This window comes from Toxotes jaculatrix, chromosome 10, assembly GCF_017976425.1.
Source record: "Toxotes jaculatrix isolate fToxJac2 chromosome 10, fToxJac2.pri, whole genome shotgun sequence".
Classification (NCBI taxonomy): domain Eukaryota; kingdom Metazoa; phylum Chordata; class Actinopteri; family Toxotidae; genus Toxotes; species Toxotes jaculatrix.
The window spans coordinates 27,992,070-28,014,476 of record NC_054403.1 but is presented as its reverse complement, the minus strand read 5'-3'; the positions used below and the strand labels follow the sequence as shown (position 1 = coordinate 28,014,476).

Sequence of the window (22,407 nt, the reverse complement as noted above, 5' to 3'; positions counted from 1 at the left end):
GTTCAGTATTTTAAAAAAAAACTGATTACAGCATAATATTAATGAGGCTCAAAGAAAGATTATCTGTGGATGTTTTGTACAAACTTCAATTAAGAACAACTCGTTTGATGAAAAACAAATAGTGTGGAACCTGATGTGAAGCAGAGTCAAAGATCTCTGTTTTCACAGTTCCATTCAGGTGCTTCACTGCCAGCTGTGGAAACAGGCAGGTGTACTGGCACCCAGAGGAGAAGAATGAATTTGTTTGACTTTTAGATGAGACTGAAGACGAATTCCATTTCATGTTTCATCGCCCTGGGCAGTCACCGAGGATGCCCCTATTACAAGCAGAACTTGAACTATTGATAGTCAATATATAGTCAATACATCCAAAGATATATAACAAATAGGAACCGCTAATAGTGAATTACGCTTATTTATTTCCGAAATGTGAACAAATACAGGCTAAAAAGACAGGATTTGAGTTGTAATCCACAGAGTAACTCACTGAATCCATGTCACTATTACAAAGACTTTGTAGGAAAAAATATAATTATGCTAAAATTTAATTGAAAATTAATAATTCGGGTATTAAAGAAGTTTGGGCGTGTTCTAGGCTCTGATTGGGCTATTTCTTGTCTATCAACGCTGCAGCTGCTCTCTATTGGCTGTCCCTGCTGTCAATCATTGGTGAGGCGGGCGCAGGGACATTCCTCCTGTGGTTGATGGAAAAAAAAGAGAAAGTTCCCAAGATGGCGGCGTAGACTTGCCTGTCCGCTGGAAAACAATAGATGCAGCACAGAGGGACCGAGTTAGCCCCTTCTGACTGACCAACCTCCGCCTTACAGCTGTACATATCCCGACTCGGGCTCGGTCACGGGGAGGGTTATCTGCGCTGGTACCTCGGGAGAAATAAATTTAAAGTATGATGCTTTATTTAAATGTTTAATGCTAGCAACCTAGCTAGCCAGCCAGCTAGTCGAGCTATCGTTACCCAAAACACAGCGTTAGCAGCTAGCGGCTAACGGCTACACGGAGGCGGAGGATCAGCTGTTAGACAGATGCTGTAGGAAGAGCGGACAGCTACACTTTCACAGTAAGTGAATTTAAAACCTAATTAAGCTCTCGTTGTCTGGAAAGCTCTTTCGTTTTGTTTTCTCGTGTGTGAAAGTGCGGTGTTAGATAAAATGGTGTGTTTATTATTGGAGTAATCGTTTTCAAGTTTGTGAAGAAGCTCAGAAGCGCTAGCTAGCTAGCTCCTGCTGGCTACCTACCTAAGCTAACTCGGAATACTTGAGCAAAATAAAGTTTCAGACAAGTTGGAGAGCCGCTACGATGCCGCCACGGGCTGTAAAACCATCATTAATAAATACATGGAAGGAAAGCCAGAAGCTAATGCCAACTAGCTCCAAAACAGCCAGATTTTAAGGCCGTTTGGATAGTTTTTAAGGAATTTTCGACGCTCCAACTTTGATTTGTGAGTGGAGGAATGTGCTAACTTAACTTAGCGCGACGGGAGTTTGTTTGATGGCCAGACAGCGACAACAATGTTTTATTTATTGAGATTTAAATGCAGTGTAATGATTTAAAGTGTTTGTACCAGAAGTTGCGGGCTGTGGTTTGTTTTCATACCACGGCGATAAATACATGAGGTGTGTGTTTTCGATTTGGGGTTAAACTCAGGCGGTATGCGGCTCTGTAATAAGACTCCAGTACCTCTGTTTTACACAGCAAGTTAAATGAGCTGTTGTACATAACAAGGTTAATAGTGTACACTTCTGTTCAAGTGAGTAAAATCAGGAGGCTGAACGGTGTTGCACCCAAAAACCTTAATTTTCCTCTCCGGCAGTGAGTGCCGCTGTGACTGAAGGCCATTAGCAAGACAAAGGTCGCCTCCATGGAGCCAGCACAGGAGTCTTTGTAAAGGGCGAGGGGGGTGTATAGACGCCCAGAGTGAAAAAGAGCCAAATTCAGCATTTTATGGACGAAACCTGAGCCGGGAGTTTACTGCAAGTCTGTATTGATGATGGCGGATTTTGTTACACCGCGACACAGCGCGGTGATGGAGAGGCTCCGCCGGAGGATCGAGCTCTTCCGGCAGCATCACAACAGCTGCGAGAGCCGCTACGAGAACGCGGCGCTGGAGCGGCTAGAACTGGAGAGGCAACAGACCTTCGCCCTGCACCAGCGCTGCCTGCAGGCCAAAGCCAAGCGGTCCAACAAGCACCGACAGCCCCAGCCCAGCGGCGACCAGGCCGGCCAGAGAGCGCCGGGAAGCGGCGGCGGCAGCGCCGAGCTCGGAGACAGCGGAGGGACGACGGCGGAACAGAGCCGGAACAGCACCCTGATAGCGGTGAGTGAGCACTGAACACCGGCTGTACAGAGACTCACTGGGTGTTAGAGCAGGAATAAACCTCTCAGAGTGACAGCTGTAGGGGCTTCAGGCAGTGTTCAGGAGTGGTACTCAGACACACTCATGTTGCTGTAATAAGTTCTGTACTAGTGGGAATCACAAGGTAACCCACAATACAGTACTATCACCAAATGTTTCACACGGTAATGTTTGGTATGGTCGATTGGGTACAGTGGCAAGACATTAGTGGTGGGTTATGTTAACCAAACAGTGAAGAGTCGCTGCTAAAGCTGAAATTTCACTCCTTAGTTCTTTAATGTTTTCTTTGTCTTCTGTGAGAGTAAACTTATTACCTTTGGGGTTTGGACGTTTGGTCAGACAGTAAAAAAAACCTAAAGATGTCATCTTGGACTCATTTTCACAGTTTTTGGACATTTTATAGCTCAAAGGATTCACTAATGAATCGAGAAAATACCTGGTAAATTCACTGATAATGAAAATAATTTGCTCTCAGTCTTGGTCAGTCAGGTTCAAGCTGGACTTAAACTTGATGTCCAAGTAAAAACTGTTTGAAACAATAAGTCTGTTACTGAAATAGTTGCTGATTTACTTTCTGTTGATTGACTATTTGTTGCAGCTCTAATATATAAAAAAAACAGATTTGAACTCAAGACAATTACGGAATGTGAACAGAAGGAGAGTTACCACAGAATTATTTGAATTTATATTTATTATATTTATATATTTAATTTACGACTACTAGCAGACTAAACTTTCTTAAGTCAAGAGCAGGCTGAAGACGTGAAGAGTGTGTCGCATCAGTTCCAGATATCTCAGCGATGCATGGATGTCCAAATCTAACCTCAGCACTTGCAGATTGACTGTGTGGACAGTCCAAGCTAAACGTCAGTTTTTTTGACACAGGTCTGGTTAAGATTGTGTAAGTTTGTTGTATGTGGCACGGTGCAAGGTTTGAGGCGGTCCGATTGGGCCATGAGGGCCCGTTGACTCGTAGCGCTGATGGAAATGGAAAAGAATACAGGAGAGCAGAGACACGTCATCAGCGTGTCGCCCATTGTAGGAGCCATCTGTGCTGCGCTCACGTTGAAAATCAAGAATCTTTATTGCCATTATGCAGTCAGCGTTCACCGGTCACTTAGTTTAAACATTTGGGGGAATCATTCAGTAAAAAAGAAAAAACTAAATATACACAGTAAAAAAGAGACTTGAACGCTGCAGGCAGCATTTAAAGTGTAGACAGTGCAAGGTGCAGCTTCTCATCCTGTCTCAGTCTTAAATCTCTGCAAGGTTTTCTTCTTCTTTTCCAGAGTCACATGAGCTTTGTTTCCTTTCGCTGTCATTGTTTTGGTTTGTGTGTGTGTGTGTGCACAAACTTTATTTAAAAACATATGTATGACATGTTCCACCGACCCGTGTGTTCTGCATCATTTCATGTTATATTCTGATTGGTTGGTTTGTGTATGCGAGTTATTTTGGTCTTCGTTCACCAAAGCTCCAAACTGTCTGTTGGTGGACACGTCTCACTCGCAGTGTGATGTGGTGGCACTGTTTTGGACTGAAGACCATAGATTTCACCATGTTTGTGCCACAGCTGTCACTCTCTGTCTCAGACGGCCTTCAGCTGCAGCCTCGGTCTGAGACGTGTCTCACTGAGATCAGCCGGTGGCTTTGTTAATCAGAGCTCATCTCAGCGATTGTTTGCTGATCGCTGAAATCCTGCTGCTGTTTGGTCTGAGCGGCACGTGACTGGAGGAGGAAGTGTTGTTTTTGTGGCTGTGCTGTCTGGTCACGTGATCTTTGTTTCCTTTCAGACGGTGTGGTTGCATTAACAGACACAGACTGGCTAGGTTCAATGCCTTCATCCTGTTGAAGTGTTCTTGAGCAAGACACCAAATGTCATTCAGTTCTAGACTCTGACCTTTGACCTCCTCCTGTTTTGTTGTAGTATTTATTACAGTATTTTGCTGCTGCTCATTCTACACTCGTGGCTTTCTCTGTCACATCATTTAAACCATTTGAACCATTTCACTACTTTTGCTTGAAAAATGAATCAATCAATCAATAGATTATCAAAACTTTTTCTGGTTACTGGACTAATTGTTGTATGGAAAGAAAAACACAATGAGGTACAAAAACAAAAATGAATTGCTGTAAAAATGTCTAATTGTACTTGAGGATAGTTCTCAGTTGAATGTACCCCTTCCTCTGTTGCAGCAGGTGTCTGCTTACCTCTGCCCTGTATGAAAGGTTTTTCCTCCTCTGCGTCAAAGTCTGAGAAAGTTTTTCCAACTTCAGCACATGTCCCGTCAGACAGAGGACAGGTGTGTCACCAGAAACTCTGTGGTTAGACAGCAGAGGAGCAGAGAGGAGAACTGTACAGTCCATTCACAGTATCACAGCAGGTCTGCATCAGGACTGTACTTACCGGTTGGAAAACTGCTATCTGATGCATAAAGGGAGTTGGTCCAGTACCAGAAGAACCGTTTAGAGGAGGAGGCCCTGATCACTGAGAAGGTTCTGGGCATCCTCAACAATGTTTAGAGGTGAATGAGGGGGTGCTAAGTGTCTAGAGGTGTTTCTGTGAGTCTTCAGGAAAATCTAACAGTCACTCAAAAGATTTTAGACGTCTTTTAGGGGGTTCTCTTGACCTCTGAGGAGGTACTAGTGGTTCTTACAGTGGTTCTTACAGTGGTTCTTACAGTGGTTCTTACAGTGGTTCCAGCAGTTCCATCGAGGACTTTTTGGGGTACTTAGCATTTGTCTGACACCGGCAGACGCCCTGTGAGTCTGTATGTGTGTGTCAGGCAGAGTAAAGCTGCTCTCAGCAGAGACGGGCTGATAAAGGCTGACTGGAGTCCTGAGAGGTGAGTCAGTATGAGCAGAAACCCCCCGCTGCCCCCTCCCAGCTGACTCATCACCGTGTTGGTCCTGAACCCTGTCAGGAAACGCCTCGCTCTCACTCCGCTCAACTTCCACTGCAGCCTGTGTGTCACTGCTGTAGGGGGCGGGGCTAAATCACCTCTGCGCTGCTGTGATTAGCGTCTTTCAGTAGTGGTGTCACTGAAATTATATACAGATGCTAATAATAATATTAAATGTTTTCACAGCAAACATCAGCAGAGGCCAGCTGATCGGAGAGTTTAGAGGCTGATACTGATATCAGTGTTTGAGAGTAGAAGAAAATCTCATACTAATACAACAGCAGAAAGTCAGATGATAAACTGCCACAATTAGTCAGTAAGTCAATGAGCTGATCAATGGAAAGGTTGTATAAGTTTTTTAAGCAAATATGAAGAACATCACCTGGTTCCAGCGTCTCAGAGGTGAAGGTTTGCTGCTGTTCATCGTCATGTGTGATAGTAAACTGAATATGTTTGAGTTTTGGACTGTTTGTTGGATAAAACGACATTTTACAGTTATAGAAGAAAATAATCAGAGTATTAATTTAACCACAGAAATGCTTAACAAACATTTTTAAAAACAGTAATTTCCACTGTGACAGCTGCTCTGTTGTTACACACGGGCAGGATATTTCATCCCTGCTTAACAATACACTTTGCCTATTAATTTTTTTTAGTGCAGTAATTATAAATAACTGTAAATTGGAACACAAATACAGTAATTCATATGTATGTAAATATATTTAGCAGCCTGCCAGCATCAGTCTGGTTCCAGGGGTTACTGAGTGTTTACAGCTGCGTAGAAAAATAAACATAAAGGGAAATGCCTCTAAAAGTCAAGGAAATAAAATGTTCAAAAATACCAGAACTGCAAAGTGAGAATCGAAGTGAAGAAACAGCGGTGATGAAGAAAGCATGCAAACTGCGATAAACTGACATAAACACATGAGATATTTTGGATTTTTGTGGCGTAGCCAGAGCCAAAGGTTTCAGGATGAGTCACTCTGAAGATATTCAGAGGCCTTTATTTAATTATTTATTTTTTTATTGATGTGACTGTTGAACTGTAATGTTAAATACGCAGACTTTCACCAGCTTCAGAACAGTCTGAGCTTGATTTTAATGTTGTTCTTCCAAAGCGTTGCCTTATTGTTTCAGTGAATGCCTGTTTTTCCACAGTCTAAGAGGAAGAAGCGCAGGGTTTGACCGTCAGTCGGCGTTTCAGTGACAGTTCAGCAGCGGACTGATCTCTGGGACCTGCTGAGGCCACAGCAGTTATCTCCTGTCACACTGGACAAGCACTGGAATTTAGTAATCACCGTAGTAACAGTAGTATGCGTTGTAATAGGAACAGTAGGAACTCCTGATTTTAGGAAGAGTAGTAGTTTTGGCTATAGTAATAGCAGTAGTATGACTTGTAGTAGTCGTAGTAGTGTCAGTGCACTGATGACAGTACAGTGTTACCTGACAGGTGAAGAGCGCTGCAAACTCCAAGGACTCAAATACCCAGAATCCCACTGATGTACTTGGCACAGAGGCTTTGTGGTTGTGGCAGGAACCTCCACCCCCACCACCCCCAATAGATGGCAATAAATCTTCTGTTGTACCCCTTTCCCACCCCAGGTCTGTAACCATGGTAACCGGTAGGCGGTGTAAGACCAGTATTTCAGGTTTAAGGAGTTCAGTGAGTCACCAGAGTTTCCTTTTTCCTATTCAGCAAACACACTGCGGTGTCTCTCTGTCCATCGCTGTCTCTTCACCATGACTGCCCCCACCCCCATTCTTTTTCTCTCTGTCATCTTTATTTCCATGAAGGTTGCTTCAGCATGTACAACTCATTTTTGGAAATACATCATTGAACATTTAGTGTAATAATGTCAGCAAAAAGTGAAAGATGCCCGCCACAAGTTCCCAGAACTTTTGGACTGACGGTTGGACAAGCAAGACAGACGTTTACTTTACTATCACCTATGAGAAACCAGCACCAGCACTTTTTGGTTAAAAAACACTTTATGAATTTTTGTTTCAGCAGCTTCCTGACAGTCAGTAGAGCTCATAGCTTCACCAGGGCTAAAAATGCTCCGTCTCACAATGTTGAGGAAAGTGATTTAAAAGATTCCTGGACAAGCGTCTTAAAATTGTCCTGAAGAATTCCAACACTGGTGCACACGCTTGTTCAGAAAACCCGTACGTTTTGGCTCCGGCCTGATCTCGCTCTGTTACTCAGCGCACGCCGTGCTGCTTCGTTGTAAATTTGGTTTTTAAAGATGAGACGTAACATAGAGGGCTCGCCAGGCACAGAGTAGGTCAGTGAGTTACTGTCTGTTAGAACAGAAACTGAAACTCTCTGATTTTAATCTGTGACTCTGTGATCTGTTTGTTTTTTAAGCTTTGATCGGTCTTTTCCCGACTTTGACAAAATGAGGCTGCAGAAACTCCTGTGACGACAGAGACCCATCCCTCTGTTACAGCCTCTGCACCCACACACAGTCAGAGCAGACCGGAGGGTGAAACTCTGCCTGGAAATACACAAGGTCACTGAACTCTGCTGTGAAGATAATAAAAGTTTAAGAAGTGTAAGAAAGACTCTAAACTCCATGGTTCCCAGACTTCTGGCAGCGACTCTTTATGGGGCCCCAAGATGATAAAAGGGATAAGAACCAAATAAAAATCTAACTGTATTTAGAAGCTACTAGCTAACCCGTCTGACCAAATGTGTTGATGCTGCCATTTTGGCACCGGTCGGGCTAATCAGGAAATTCTCAGCATATTTTGGGGAAGACATCACCTTTCTCCACACTGTGACGCCGCTCTGCTCAGTCAGGCTCAGACTTTGACAGACTTCTTGTCTTTGATGTCTTTCTCTGTGGATCAGAGGTTGTTTTTCATAAATGAGCCTTTGTTGTCTCGATGCTCTGATTGGGCTTTTACACCAGACACTGATAACAGTATAAAGTTTGTTCTTTTGTTCATTAGCTTTTAATAATTAGGGCGGTTATCTGAGGACACACTCTATTACAGTAGGTTTGTTACTATTTTATTCCATCCTTTATATTTATTTCTGTTCTTTTACATAAATGACTTCAGACCCAGTTAGTCTGATCATCGATTAGTTCCAATTCTCCTGTTTTCATTTTGATAATAACCTAAAAATAACACACACCCCACCAGCCCCAAGATGCTCGCTGGCTTCAGTAAACAGTTATTACCAGTATTGATTTAATCTGCTAGTTATTTTCTCGATTTACTGATTATTTGTGTGTTCTGTAAAATGCAAGCCAGCGTTGGCATCAACAGCTGTTTACTTACCAGCTGAGAAGAAAAGTTGTGAGTTCAGTATCAAACTTCATTCTCTTACATGTCAAGAGTTGGATGAAGCTCTTGACATGTAAGAGACCACCGTCACCACCACCACCCGTCCCAGCAAGAAACGACATTCGGTGGCACAGAATGCTTACATATAGAATACTTACATATTCAGCACCTTTAAGTAAAACAAACAGAATAATGAAAAAACGAGATCATCTTGGTTGGGGGAGTTTGTCTCACGTTTCTAAAATAAAGGCTGCGGCCTCGCCTGCGTTCACCTGTTGGGTGTTCTTCGTGCAGACTACAGGTGTTGAGAGCATGTAAAACCCACACAGTGAAGCCGTGTGAGGATCAGCTGATGCGGTTTGAGTCGGGCTGTGGAGGAAGTTCTGAGTGTTCCCATCAGATCCGGCGGGTCTCGCTGCCTGCGGAGTGGACAGATCTGATCTGCTGACTGCTCTGAGGAAGCTCTTTGTTATCTGCGTTATGTAAGCCAGCCTGCAGCTGATTCTATTAACAGCAGCAGCTCAAAGGCTGGGCAGCTTTTTACCCCAGTGACTGCTGGCTTCAACCCTCAGAGCTCTGTTCATTCAGCTGCAGCGCCCCCTGCAGCTGAGAAACTGCCTCTGCACATACTGAAATAGAAATTTTGTCATAATTCAGCAGCTGGCTTTGCTACTCATCACACCCAAAATAACCTGGTTTCATTATGCAAGTATCTAAATGAAGAGACTGAACTACAACTGGTCTTCATGCTTGAATAGTTGAGAACTGAAATTATCGTTGTTTAATTGATTGGCAGAAGATTAATCTGCAGCTATAATGAACTAATCTGTTAGATAATAATCATGGTTATAATGATAATAATCATAATCATGGTTCTGTTCATTTCTCCAGCTGCAGGAGACGGTGAAGAGGAAGCTGGAGAGTGCTGGTTCTCCGCTGGGCAGAGATCAAGTCAACGGTTTCAGTGACGGTTTCCCCCCGAACAAAAAGGCCTGTCTGGACAACGGCACCAGTAACGGCTCCCCGTTGGACTCCAAGCTGGGCATCAGCGACTCTCTGAAGTCTAATGGGACCCACGGGCCTGCGGGGGAGTCAACGGACAGCGGCGGGGAACCAGGCTTGGACTTCCATCGGAAGGAGATGAAGCAGGAGCCGGATGACATCCTGCCCATCATGCCGCCGTCAGGAGGAGGCAACAACAGCCTGTTCCCCGACCTTAACCTGAACGAGCAGGAGTGGAGGGAGCTGATGGAGGAGCTGAACTGTTCTGTGCCCTATGAGGACATCCAGGACATTCTCAACGATGGCTTTGAGGACCGGAAAGACCCTCTGGAGCTGGCACCGACTCCAGGGGGTGGGGTGGTGGGAGGAGGAGCCGGAGGAGGGGGAGGGGGAGGGGGAGGGGGAGGCCAGTCATCCCAAGGACTACTTCCTCCAGACCTGGCTAGCATTAAGACAGAGTTCTCCCCAGCCTCGGCAGCTTTTGAGCAGGACTCTCGCACCGGCTCCCCCCATGTCAGGTCCACCTCCTCTGGACCTCCTCCGCACCCCACCAGCTCCCCTGTCGCCTCCTCTTCCGCCTCATCTCCAGCTCTGCCCCCATCCCAGCCAGTTCCTACCCCCAGGCAGCTTCAGCCTCCCCCCAACAACCTCCTCCCTCCGGGGCCCCCGGGGCCTAAAGACCTTTCCCCCGCCCAGCACCTCCAGCAGCTGGCTGCCCAGCAGCAGAGAGCCCAGAACCTCCATGGCCAGATGCAGCACAAACAGTCACAGTCAGTGGCCAAGTTCCACAACCAAGGGCCCCATGCTCACCCCCCGCCTTGGCCCCAGATGGCCAACACATCTCAGAGCCCACTGGGGGGCGCGTTTAGTATGGACAAGCCCACAAGTCCATCCCTGTACCCACAGGACTTCAATCCCAACGCCCAGAAGCAGCTGCTCATGCCCGGTCAGCCCAACAAGGGTTCTCCCAAGGCAGGGGCCGGCGGTTACATGCCGGGGCCCGGTGGGCACACCAACATGCTAGGTCACCCAACTTCAGGGCCTCCTCTCAGCCACCCGCCGGCACCAGGAGCTCAGGCCCCGGCCACCATGCTGAACTACAACAACACCAAACCCCTGTCACACTTTGAGGCGGGGCCCGGACCGCCGCGGCCCCCCAACACCCAGAATCAGAACAAGGCTGTCCTGCTGTCGATGCTCAGACAGCAGCAGATTAAACAGAAGAACAGCATGAACTTCCGCGCACACATGCCACACACACAGGTAAGACACACACACACTAAAACACCACAAATAATCTGGTATGGTTTAACATGGAGGGCTGCACAGTTAATTGCACAGTAATCACATTTATAATTTTGGTGATTTACATTTTTCATCTGCAGTGGCTGTGTAATGTCCTCGTCAGTGTTTACGATGGGTATTAAATTCATTCATGTTACTTATTTATTCCTATTATTCAAGTAAAAAATATTCCAAATACCAAATATTCAGCTTCTGAAGTGTGAGGCTGTGATGCTTTCCTCGTTGTATGTGATAGTAAATCATCCTCAGCTGTTTGAAACGCTAACAGCATTTCTCTAGTCTTTTGACAAGATGGAAGAAATAATCAGGACATTAATCAGTAATGAAAAAATAATAATGAATTAATTGCAGACCCATATAGTGTGAAAGAGAAGGAACTTTTAAAGTGGTCCTGTGCAGTGGAGGTGTTTGGTGTCTGAAGAAGGTTAAAGGACTGTGATAAAGGATTTGATGAAGAAGCTCACTGTGATGTGAGCCAGACACACAGCACGGTTATATCTGTGTGGGCGGAGGAATATTAGACAGCGTTGACATGAGATGCAAAATTAGCTCAAGTTATGACGACAGATAAATGAGTATTATCTGGTAAATGTTTACTGAGTAATGGCACACAGTGAGTTAGCGTCTGTGATGATGTGAGACCATGATGACACAGTTAGTGCTGTTGGTTAACCAGGTTGACAGTGAGCTTTGGGAGTTGGCTCTCTGAGTGTCTCCTGCTCAGTTTGCACTGAGTCCTGTTGTAGCATCCGTGCAAACATCACGATGCCACAACAATAACAAGTGTACAGGCTGAGCCGTGTGTTCCCGCTCTGCTTTCATAACCAGGCCAGCAGCACATCCCTGGACTGTAACACACACACGCAGACACACACACGCAGACACACACACACACACGCAGACACACACACACACACGCAGACACACACACACACACGCAGACACACACACACACACGCAGACACACACACACACACGCAGACACACATGCTCGCATGCTTCTTCATTCCCCTCGGCTTTTAAAGGAGAGCAGGTCTGCAGCTTGTTTTCCTCAAACTGTTTCACACTGAAATGTTTTCAGTACTCCCTGGTTTATTTATTTAACGTTAGTATTAGGTGTGATGTGTAGTGGGCTTTAGAGGGTATCTAATAAATAAACCCAGACCCCGCTCCACGCTCCCACATGGCTGCGGTGGAGTGATGCATGATGATCCAGTTCGAACTCAGACTGCGGCCTGACGCTCAGCTTTCCTCAGATTTTAGGTACAGTGTGGACACAGTGGAGGACAGTCTGTCCAACTTTCTGCTGGGACAGCTTTCGTGCTGTGTTAAACTGTAAATAATACATGGTCACACCATCAGCTCGTCTAATCACGTTAGCTTCAGGAGATTCTTGCGAAATTTTTACGAAATATTATATCAATATTTTAAGTTGATGAACTTCTGAATAAGGCTGCTGCGTAAAATCGAAGGGGTTCATCCTCTGCAGAGCAGGAACGAGATCAGGATAGTTCATGGCACTCCATGCCAATCAGACTTTGATAGTTCAGTGTAAATGGAGTCCAGATGGTGGTGCCAGAGGGAAGGCCAGGCGGCATGCCACAGGACATTTCAAACTGGCCTGTGGTTGTACTGGTTTTAGTCCAACAGGTGCAGATGAAGACCAGTGCAGAGCAGTTTGAGTGTGTGGTGTTGAGAGGAGGTGAAGTCAGACTGCAGCAGGGAGGCCTTTTGTTCAGCTGCTCTGCTGAGACCGGCCTGGGCCCCACGCTTTAACATCCACCGACTGTGTGTGTGTGTGTGTGTGTGTGTGTGTGTGTGTGTGTGTGTGTGTGTGTGTGTGTGTGTGTGTGTGTGTGTGGGTCAAGCAGCTGGTTGCTAAGGCTCACCAGGGGGGTGAAGGGAGGCGATGACAAAGCAGCCTTTCATATTCCCTCTCTCTCTCTCTGTGTATTTAAATATAGCTGCTCCTGCTTGTATTTTTCCTCCCAGCAGACGGGACGCTCTGTTCCTGCTGCACTTTACGCTTTATAATCCCAACTGTGGATCACTGATGCTCTCACTGAAACTCTCTGCAAACTTTTTACATTTCTGCCAACAGCACAGCCAAAGACGACTGTGTGGGGTCTCTCAGTAAGTTGTATACTTAGCAACTGTCCAGCGGGCTAAATGGTTTATTGACAAAATAACAATAAAAGTAATTGGAAAAGTAATTAGCGTCAGCTCCACTGGACGTCAGTCTGTATTTTTTAGGACTACAGCCTGAGGTGTCCCCTTAGCTGACGCCTTTTTTGATTGGAAAGTAAGAGGGGTTCTTGTCCTGGAACGTTTTTTCATGATGTCTTCCAGATGGGATCCGTTCTCTTGAGAATATTATTTTTTTCTAAATTTTCTAAATTCTAAATTTCCATCAGCAGATGGACATTAAATCCAGCATCTGTTCTGGAACAAATGCATTTTAGACTAAAAACAGTATTTAAAAAGCAGCAAAAGGAGCAGGTGTTTGGGTTAAACACAGTCTGTTCTGTAAAGAATATTTTCTAATGAAACCTGTAACCTAACCTGTCACCTTAACCTTTAACCTAACCTCCAAAACCAACCCGTTTCCCCTCCAGCTCCCCCTGGTGGAAACATTAAGGTCTGCATCATCTTTATGTCCCTCTCTAACAGGACCAGAACAACTATCCTGCGCCCCCACATGGCCCCGGCCCCGCCAACACCATGGCATCTGCGACCGGGAACAACGGCATGGCAGCCCAGCCGGGGCCAAACGCCATGGGAAGTAACCATGGTAACGCACCATACATGAGCAGCCCGGCGGCCGTGGCAGCGGTGCTGAAACAGCAGCAGATCCTGGAGCAGCAGAAACAGCAGCAGTATATGCAGAGGCAGCAGCTCATGGCTGAACAGGTGTGTTACACCTGTCATTAAAACTGGTGTTTGTCTCTAAATGATCTTAATGCTGCATAAAGAAACAGGAAACATGAGATTCAGAGTTTTATATATGATATATTTATATATATAAACTTCATCGGGTTTCCATGGTTCATGGAGACAGCTGAGAAATGAAAGGAGCCCTGAACAACTCCTCAGCCTTCTCATTGTCTAAACTGAGCAGCCTGTGAACTCTTCTGCTCTTGGACACTAGAGGGAGCTGTTTGCCTGCAGAGGTGATCTCACAGCAGCTTGTTCTCTGGTCTGCTCATGGTCTCAGCATGTGAGTTTTTCTCCATCTATCCCAGGCTGATTGTGACTGTGCTGTTTGCCTCAGAGTGAATGATGGCCTCTGGAAGTAAAGCTCTGGTCTTTGAACTGTGGTTTTATGTTAAAAAGACCTTACATCCCATCTGTCTTATAAGACACAGCTTTGCTGCCAAGCGGTGGTTAACGTGTCAGTTTCACGCTGAGCTGCGGTTTCTGGGTGAACGATTTGTGGACCAGGAAAAAGTCTGATGAGTATCTAACTCTGTCTGTGCAGGAGAAGCAGCGTCATCAGGACCAGCACCTTCAGATACGCCTGACCCGACCTCCACCACAGTACCAGGACCAGCCAGGACAACCGGCCAATCAGAACCCTTTCCCACAGCAGACAGTCAACCAGTTTACAGGTACGGCTACGAGAAGTTCCACCTGACTGTTGCACACGCTGCCCGAACATCCATCGTTACAAAGCTCATAATGTTCAGTTTCTGGGGACAGAGGTAGAAATGTGTGAATTCAGTGAGTTTATCACTGAGGTCAGAGTTACACGTGGTGTTGCACTGGACTACACCACACCGAGGAGTGTTTCTGTCACAGGAGGGGTCAGAATATTAGAAACGCCTCTAAATATAATCCAGTCCTGTACAACCCCGTCACCACATGACCTGAATGTTAGAACATACCATGGAATTAACACTGAACATTATAAGCATCATATAAACAGACCTTATGACTGAGCAGTTGTAATGGACCACATTAGATTGTACAGGTGTACTTAATAAAGTGGCCACTGAATGTATGAAGAGTCAGAAGACGATTCAGCCCTTGATTTAATTTAAAATAAAATAAAGTTTAAAACTAAAAGAGACCGATTAAAAGTAACGTGATTTTTCTTTTGTGTGATAATAATTTTAACTTTCTGTTTGGATCTATGACTGTGATGTGCCATGAGCAGCAGACTATATGAATTATTCATGAAATATTTCTGCTGCTTGTTTTTGCTTTTGTATCATTTTATAGTGCAACAAATCATATTCTGCTAAATTAAATGAGATGTATGCGTCGTTAATAATTAAAATAATAAACTTAAAGCACAAACCAGGAGCTCGGTCACCTGAGCAGCAGGATGTGTTGAACCACACACTGACACACACCCGCTGTCAGGACTGATCTGTATCACAGCTGTTGTTGTTGTGATGTTCAGGACAAACGTGTCTCTCAGAGAATGTGTAAATGATGCTCACCACTGATTTGACTGGAAAATAGCAGCAGCCGTACAGTTGATCAGAACTGTTCAGTCAGAGATCGTGTGCTGGCTCCGCGCTGAGCGTCTCAGACCTCTGCTGCATTAAACTGTCGTCTGAGCGGTGAAACTGTCCTTCACAGCTCCACTGCTGCTGCTTTAAAAATAACTTATCAGGCATTTGAAACAGCATTTACAGAGCACTTAGCAGGAAGACATTAAAGACAGCAGAAATATTTTATTATTTTCATTTCAATTTGAATTTTTGTAAACTTTACTATTATTCAGTGTTTCTTTACAGAAGTGTTAACGATAATTAGCTGCTGAGTTTATTTAATCGCTCTGAACTGCTTCTGTTTCTTCACAGCTTCCTCTCAGCCAATGAGCAGCGTTGGCTCCATGGGAGGCCCCGCCCCTGGGTCGCAGCGCATGTTCCCTCAGAACCAAGGCATGATGGGTATGAACATGGGCCAGGGCGGCGGGCCAGCTGGTGGTGTAGCTCCTCCCCCGACGGCGAGTCAGACTGACATCAGTCTGCCGTCCTGTGGGGGCGGAGGGGGAGGCGCCGGTGTGGACGTCCAGCAGGTCCTCTACAACAACATGAACCTTCACCCCAACCACCCGGCCCACCCACCACAGCAGGCCGGTATGCAGCGCCAGCCTATGGGCCCCATGAGCGCCCCCTACAGGCAGAACCTTCTGACTCAGCAGCAGCACCTTAAGACGCAGCCCAACGCTGCTCTGCTGAAGCAGCAGCAGCTGGCTGCTACCGCCGCCCGCATGCCGGGCTCCATACCGAACAGCATGGGGGCCAACATGCCCGGCTCGATGCCCGGCAGCATACAGGCCGCGCAGAGCGCCCCCTGGCAGCAGCAGCTCGCCAACCAGCCACCCTCCAGTAACGCCGGCCTGCCCCCCAACGCTTTCAACAACACCCCCAACGCCTTCCACATGCAGCAGCAGCCTCGCATTCCCAAGATGACACCGACCGCCGCACCCTTTGGTGCAAACCCTGGAGGTCGCCCAATGGGAGGCCTGAACCCCGGCCAGCAGATGATGCAGACAAACATGGCTGCTGCCCAGCAGAGGGCGCCACCCAACGCTCAAAGCCTGGGACAGCCGATGGCCGGTCAGCAGCAGACTCAACAACAGCAGGCCAATCAGAACCAGGCCGTCCTCCCCGACCTGGTGGCGTTTGGACAGCCGCAGGGCAACGGTCGGCAGGGACTGCAGTGTAACCAGGGATACCAGGTGAGCAGGACTGCTAATCAGCAGCAGCAGGTGTCGTTTGGATACAACGTGGCTTCAGGGAGCTTCGCAGCAGAGAGCGACCTGGTGGACTCCCTGCTGAAGGGTCAGAGCCCCCAGGAGTGGATGGCTGACCTGGACGAACTGCTCGCCAGCCATCATTAGTTAAACACACCTGTTTTCACCTGGAGCACCTGAATCCTGCGGAGCTGAGAGGCTGCACTGCTGAACCTGCGCGGTGGCAGCGTGGGAGACGAGCCGCTGACGACTTCCTGCCACAGCCATACCGAAAAGACTGATTCCTTATTTCAGACCGACAGCAGCACTGTTCTGATCTGTCTGTGTTAGCATTAGCCACCCAGCTAATGAGAAACGACCACCAGTCAGCTGATGGTTCATGTCAGTGTGCAGGTATATTTGAGGTTTTTTTTTTTTCAGACACTGACCTGTGGATGAGATGTGTCCTTCTCTGATATGTTGGGACTGTATCACATTCTCATTTTATCAGAGAACGATAATCCCACCCACAGGTGAGCGAGCCAGCTGCCACATCATTGCAACGCAATGAAGAAACGTGGAAGTTTGGTTTTCCTGCTGTTAGAGACACAGGAGACCGATTGAGCTCCCACAGCCTCTGTCAGCAGCCACAGTCCCTGTGGGCGTTCAGCTCTCTGTTGGCCTGTTGCTCAGAGACGCTTTGGCTCAGCAGACGGAGGCTGAACCGCTCCGTCAGGCGAACCCTCGAGGTTTAAAATAAACGAAATCTCTCAGCTCGCTCGCTGGTAAGAAATGAAACCAGTTCAGTGGCAGATGAGCTGAGCCCTGATGTGTGACTCCATCTTCTGTGAGGAGACACCAGGTTCCATTCAAAAATCTGCCAATTTAACAATGAACTGCTCAGTGCTCAACCACACACCTGGTAGAACAGTAGGAAAAATTCTTTCTGATCTCAGTCATCATGCTCTGCTGTTAAACTCTGCTCACGCGTGCTGAATCATTTCAGTTTACAGCCCCGAGCTCGACCACCAGCAGAAGATAAGTTTTACGTGTTCTAACGTGGGAGATTCAGGCTGTTACTCATGTTTTCTCTCATGTTGGAGTCTGTGATTCACCATCTCTCCCCTGAATGTGTCCTGGTTTCACTCAGTCACTCGCTGCATCACGTTAATCTGCTCTCTAACTGTCCGGTCCTGTTCTGCCTCGTGTGTGTGTGTGTGTGTGTGTGTGATCCAGTGACACACCTGAGCTGTCGAGCTGTGACTTCACACCGAAGTCGAGTCAGTCTGTGTGTGTATATGTTGTGTTACACACTGCAGTGTTTATCGATGACTGAGCGGAGGAGTTGAACCAAGACTACTACTGAACCTATGGCTCAGTGCTAAACCACTGTACCCTCCTCCACAGCGCCACCTACAGACCGTCAGCACGACTCTGTGAGTGTCAGACAAGTTTCAGAAACCTCGAAGTTCTTTCTCTTCTAACAAACTAGAACTGAAGGTTTTCAGATGAGGTGAAAATACGCAGGAAATGAACGCATGAGCATGAAGCGAGCGCGTCATTGTAAAGGACCATACCACTGTTTTACATCGTTCACTAATCAGAAACACTTTCAATGATCACTGACCATGTTTGACTTGCTGTCATGATTTTTGAGCCTGTTTTAGTTTGTTTCTCTCTCTGTGGTATTACTTTACCAGCAGATGCTTGATTTTCATACTGTAGGGAAATATCTGTAAACACGCTGCTGGGAACTATTTAAATATCTCTAACAATGCAGCGCGCTTTGTTTAGGGAAATGATCCTCAGTATTGTAAAGTGTTTTTTTTTTATTATTATCCAGACGATCCTTTGAATGGACTGACTGCACAGCTGATTACTGGAAAATGGAAATTTCCCTCATTGAAATAATCACAAATATGGACTTTCTGGTCCTGGAGCCAGTGTCGGAGGGATCCCTGTGCAGGACAGTCTGCTCGGGACTCTTCAGAGAAACATTTTCTGCAGGTGGAAGAAAGTGCTGAGTGTTTCCGTGGCCTTTCTTCCACACGCTGAAAATCCTGTGATTAAAAAACCAGGATGTTTGAGTCCAGTTTTTTTGTCTTCTTTGTTACTGCTCCTCATGTTGTCTTCAGCAGCCAGCACCTGACTCAGTCATTCAGCTGTGCAGAGGTTTTTTGACTCTTCATCACAGAGCAGTGAAACTGAAACACAAACAGTGATATGGTCCTTTACAGGTGAGTTCAGAGCTTCAGCTCCTGACCAGCAGAGACACAGGAAGCACTGCAGCTCGCACTCTCACCTTTCTGTTTGGGTTAAAATGGAAATGTTCTCATCAGGGTTGGAGCTGCACTTCCTCCTGCAGCACTGACACGAGGACACACAAACAGCCTCTGTGAAAGAGTCCACAGGCCAGAGTCACCTGTGTGCAGAGGTGAGACAGAGCTGAATCCAACGACTCAGCGAACAGGTTAGAGACAGGTCTGCAGACAGCAGGTGTAAAGTCTGAAAGGAAAACCTGTGAACCGCGAGGTCTGTGCCTGAGTCACTAAGATCCGGGTCATGAGGATGTTTTAGTGACATTGACTTTTCCTGACTCTGATAGCGATGCAGTTACTGATCTGAAGTCAGTGAGATAGAAAGCAGAATCCTGACTCTGTGGCCTCTTTCACAGAGACTCTGATCTAAACGCAGCTCATGAAACATTCGAGTGTTGAACCTGTTTCCTCCTCGTGGTTCAGACCCTGACGTGGACCTTCACTGTGGATCTGGTTTAGAGTTGTGTCCTCACGGTTCAGACCCCAAACATCCTGTTGACTGTTCATCATCCGCTCTCGGATCTTTTCCAGCCTGTAACTGTGCGTCTGTCATCCTGTGACCGGTGGTTCTATCTACTGTACTGTTTTTGACTTCTTCAAAGAAGCGTATGCATTTTGTTTTGCAGACCTGTTGTGTATTTTATTTGTAAAGTTATTTTTGGGGCTGGTTTCATGTTTTCATCCTCCTGCCGAACCTTCAGCTTCCGGCCCGGGCCCTGCTCGGCTCGGCCCGGCTCGGCCCGGCCCGGCTCGGCCCGGCCCTGCTCGGCTCGGCCCTGCTCGGCTCGGCCCTGCTCGGCCCGGCTCGGCTCGGCTCGGCCCGGCTCGGCTCGGCTCGGCTCGGCCTCCCGGGCCTTTCTGGGCCTCACTGTTCTGAACGGGCTCTGTGTAAATGTCTATAAATATATTTTTTGTATGTATGCCTTTCCTAATGATCTGGAGAAGATAGATGTTATTTTTATATATTGCGGCCGATGTTTTGTAAGTATTTTATACTTTTGATATGTTCTCTGTAAAACAAGAGTATTATGTAAATATAGTTCTTTAGAAACACCTTTGTTTTGCGTGTGTTTCTGTGTGTGCTGTGTTTTCACTGAGTTAACCAGGTAAACCGTGACCTGCTGTCAGTCAGACAGTTAACCAGTGGATGTGTGCTTTGGCCCCGCCCCCTGCAGGTGTGCCCTCCCTCTGCGTTACCTGTGTGTGTGTTTCCGGGCTGTTTGCTGCTGTGTGTGTGTTCCCTCAGCGTTGTCACAGTCCAGGTGTGTGTCTCGGTCTCACCTGTGGCTCTGACTCATCGTCTCTCTGCGGAGATGTTGGACGAGGCGGTCGGCCTCGCTGCTGTGACTGTGCTCGCCGTCTTAGAGCAAGGTAAGAGAGCATGCTGGGTAAGTTCATGTCATCATCTTTCCATCAGGTTTTCTTTTCTCTACATGAGTGAGTGAATGAATGAATGAGTGAGTGAATGTTTATTACAGTGTCCTTCTCTATCTGCATGTGCTCATAAGACTCGTGAACCTGAACCAGACTTCATGTGGAAACAGAAAACTGATTTTTATTGTTGTTTGTATTTATTAAGGTTAGTTTCATTTCAGTGTTTCATCCTCACTCTGTCACCACTTTTAAGTTTTTTATGAATCAACTTTGCATTTACTTTTACATGTTAATATGAATAAAAACCCGTATTGATCCGTCCCGTCTCTGCTCCTCTGCTCTCCACGCTGACCTCTGAGCTGTAAATAAAGGTGTGGTGTGTGTGTGTGTGTGTGTGTGTGTGTGTGTGTCCGTGTGTGTCCGTGTGTGTGTGTGTGTCCGTGTGTGTGTCCAGCTTACTTCTCTCTCCAGGTGATCTACAGCCGGAGGAAGTACTCGGTGTCTCCGCCCGCCACGACCGGACCGCCGGAGTTTGAGCGAGTCTTCAGAGCTCAGTGAGTCTCAGCTTTTATTCAGAGCTGTGAAACGCTCAGGATTCAGTCACACACTGACCTCAGGTCTGTTCTGTGTGCAGAGCAAACTGTTCAGAGTATTTCCCGATCTTCATCACTGTCCTGTGGACGGCCGGAGTCTTCTTCAGCCCAGGTGATGAGACAGGAAGCAGCGGTCACAGTGTTTCAGGGACATTCGCCGTGTCCATGCAGGGACATCCACCGTGTCCAGGCAGTGACTGTGTGTCTGTGTTGCAGGTCTGTCCTCAGTCTGTGGTTTGCTGTACTTATACGGACGCCTCCGTTACTTCCATGGATATTCAGAGTCTGCACAGGGACGGTAAGAGGCTCGGCCTGTCTCAGCTGTCTCAGCTGTCTCACCTGTCTTTTCAGCCTTATTTAAAATGAGTCTGTGACTCGGTGAATGACGCAGTGACCAGGCTGCAGGTTTGTATCAGTTTAACTGATTAAAATCCGCCTCAGTCTCAGATGCGTCCTCTGCCTGTGATGTCTGTGTTTACTGCAGGAGTTTGTCTGTGACTGGACATGTGCGTGTGCACAGTTGTGTAGTGGTGCACACACACACTCACACACACTTTACTGATGTCCTGTCTCTCTCTCAGGCTCGCCCCTCTGTATTTCAGCGCTCAGATCCTTTGGGTTCTGATCGGGTTCTCGTCTCTCGGTGTCCTCCTCTCGTTCTGCCGGGTCTACCTGAACGTGGACCTTCTGCAGGAGATCGGCTCCGTCCTCGACCTGGTCTGAACAAGTGGAGGAGGAATGGAAGAAGCACAGGTCAGAGGTCAGGAGGAGGAGACGGGACCGCGCGCGTTATTCTGTTCCATCAGCGTGAAACTGATGATGCGTCAGTCTGAAAATAAAGTCACTCATTCACTGCTCTCATCATGTGATCATCGTGTCTTTAATATCAGCTGGTTCAGTGAGTGTGTGTCAGCTGTGTCCAAATCCAACAGGTAAAACGATCAAGTCTCGTTTCTGAAGATTCTTTAAGATTCCATCCGTTTTCCACACCGCTCGATCCGCCGGGGCCGCGGTGGGGTGGAGCCTATCCCAGTGGACTACAGGTGAGAGGCGGGCTGCACCCTGGACTGGTCGCCAGTCAATGGCAGACACACACTCACACACACACAGTCACAGGTGCAGTGGTTCGCACTGTCGCCTCACAGCACGAGGGTCGCAGGTTCGAACCCCGGCCTGAGCTGCGCGGGTTTTCTCCGGCTTCCTCCCACAAACACACACATTAGGTTAATTGGCTACTTTAAATGGCCCGTAGGTGTGAGTGTCTTTAACTGGTGTTAACTGGAAACCAGAACAAAACCAAACTTCAGTCAGAGACAGAACCATTCCATACGATGTGGAACGTTCTCCTCCGTCCACCTCTCTCGTCCACAGTCAAACGAACGACCACACGTCTGTTTCATCGGTTTTAATGTGGTCGTGTTGATGAAGGTTGGCCAGCAGATGGCGCTGCAGCAGCAGCTGAGACTCACTGCAGGGTCCAGGTCTCCGTGGATGAAGCATCAGAGGTCCCATAAGATAATCCACAGCAGCAGCTTATTGAACCACACACACAGTTAAT

General features: G+C 47.0%; 2 protein-coding genes across 5 annotated transcripts; both read left to right on the top strand.

Annotated features, from left to right (window-relative positions):
- The first annotated feature begins 744 nt into the window (after positions 1 to 744).
- Positions 745 to 19,999, top strand: maml1 (mastermind-like transcriptional coactivator 1). Of its 4 annotated transcripts, none has more exons than XM_041048009.1 (6): positions 745 to 1,075; positions 2,035 to 2,332; positions 9,460 to 10,833; positions 13,546 to 13,785; positions 14,354 to 14,483; positions 15,687 to 19,999. In XM_041048009.1, exons 2-6 carry the CDS (start codon positions 2,042 to 2,044, stop codon positions 16,730 to 16,732), a joined length of 3,081 nt encoding a protein of 1,026 aa, XP_040903943.1. In that variant the 5' UTR covers positions 745 to 1,075; positions 2,035 to 2,041; the 3' UTR covers positions 16,733 to 19,999. The 4 variants fall into 4 exon arrangements, with proteins under 4 accessions (XP_040903943.1, XP_040903942.1, XP_040903940.1 ...); XM_041048008.1 differs by having other exon boundaries at positions 1,829 to 2,332; positions 9,466 to 10,833; XM_041048006.1 differs by having other exon boundaries at positions 1,829 to 2,332.
- A 97-nt stretch (positions 20,000 to 20,096) lies between these two features.
- Positions 20,097 to 21,699, top strand: ltc4s (leukotriene C4 synthase). The gene is made up of 5 exons (XM_041048010.1): positions 20,097 to 20,253; positions 20,711 to 20,810; positions 20,891 to 20,961; positions 21,066 to 21,147; positions 21,431 to 21,699. Exons 1-5 carry the CDS (start codon positions 20,196 to 20,198, stop codon positions 21,570 to 21,572), a joined length of 453 nt encoding a protein of 150 aa, XP_040903944.1. The 5' UTR covers positions 20,097 to 20,195; the 3' UTR covers positions 21,573 to 21,699.
- The last annotated feature ends 708 nt before the right edge of the window (positions 21,700 to 22,407 follow it).

What these genes read in the sequence shown, in the direction of transcription:
- maml1 (XM_041048006.1), top strand. Translation starts at nt 2,003, where the DNA reads ATGATGGCGGATTTTGTTACACCGCGACACAGCGCGGTGATGGAGAGG. An exon ending in GGAACAGCACCCTGATAGCG is followed by an intron (nt 2,333 to 9,459) that starts GTGAGTGAGCAC and finishes TCATTTCTCCAG; the next exon opens with CTGCAGGAGACGGTGAAGAG. An exon ending in AGCAGCTCATGGCTGAACAG is followed by an intron (nt 13,786 to 14,353) that starts GTGTGTTACACC and finishes CTGTCTGTGCAG; the next exon opens with GAGAAGCAGCGTCATCAGGA.
- ltc4s (XM_041048010.1), top strand. Translation starts at nt 20,196, where the DNA reads ATGTTGGACGAGGCGGTCGGCCTCGCTGCTGTGACTGTGCTCGCCGTC. An exon ending in CGGAGTCTTCTTCAGCCCAG is followed by an intron (nt 20,962 to 21,065) that starts GTGATGAGACAG and finishes TCTGTGTTGCAG; the next exon opens with GTCTGTCCTCAGTCTGTGGT. An exon ending in TCAGAGTCTGCACAGGGACG is followed by an intron (nt 21,148 to 21,430) that starts GTAAGAGGCTCG and finishes TCTCTCTCTCAG; the next exon opens with GCTCGCCCCTCTGTATTTCA.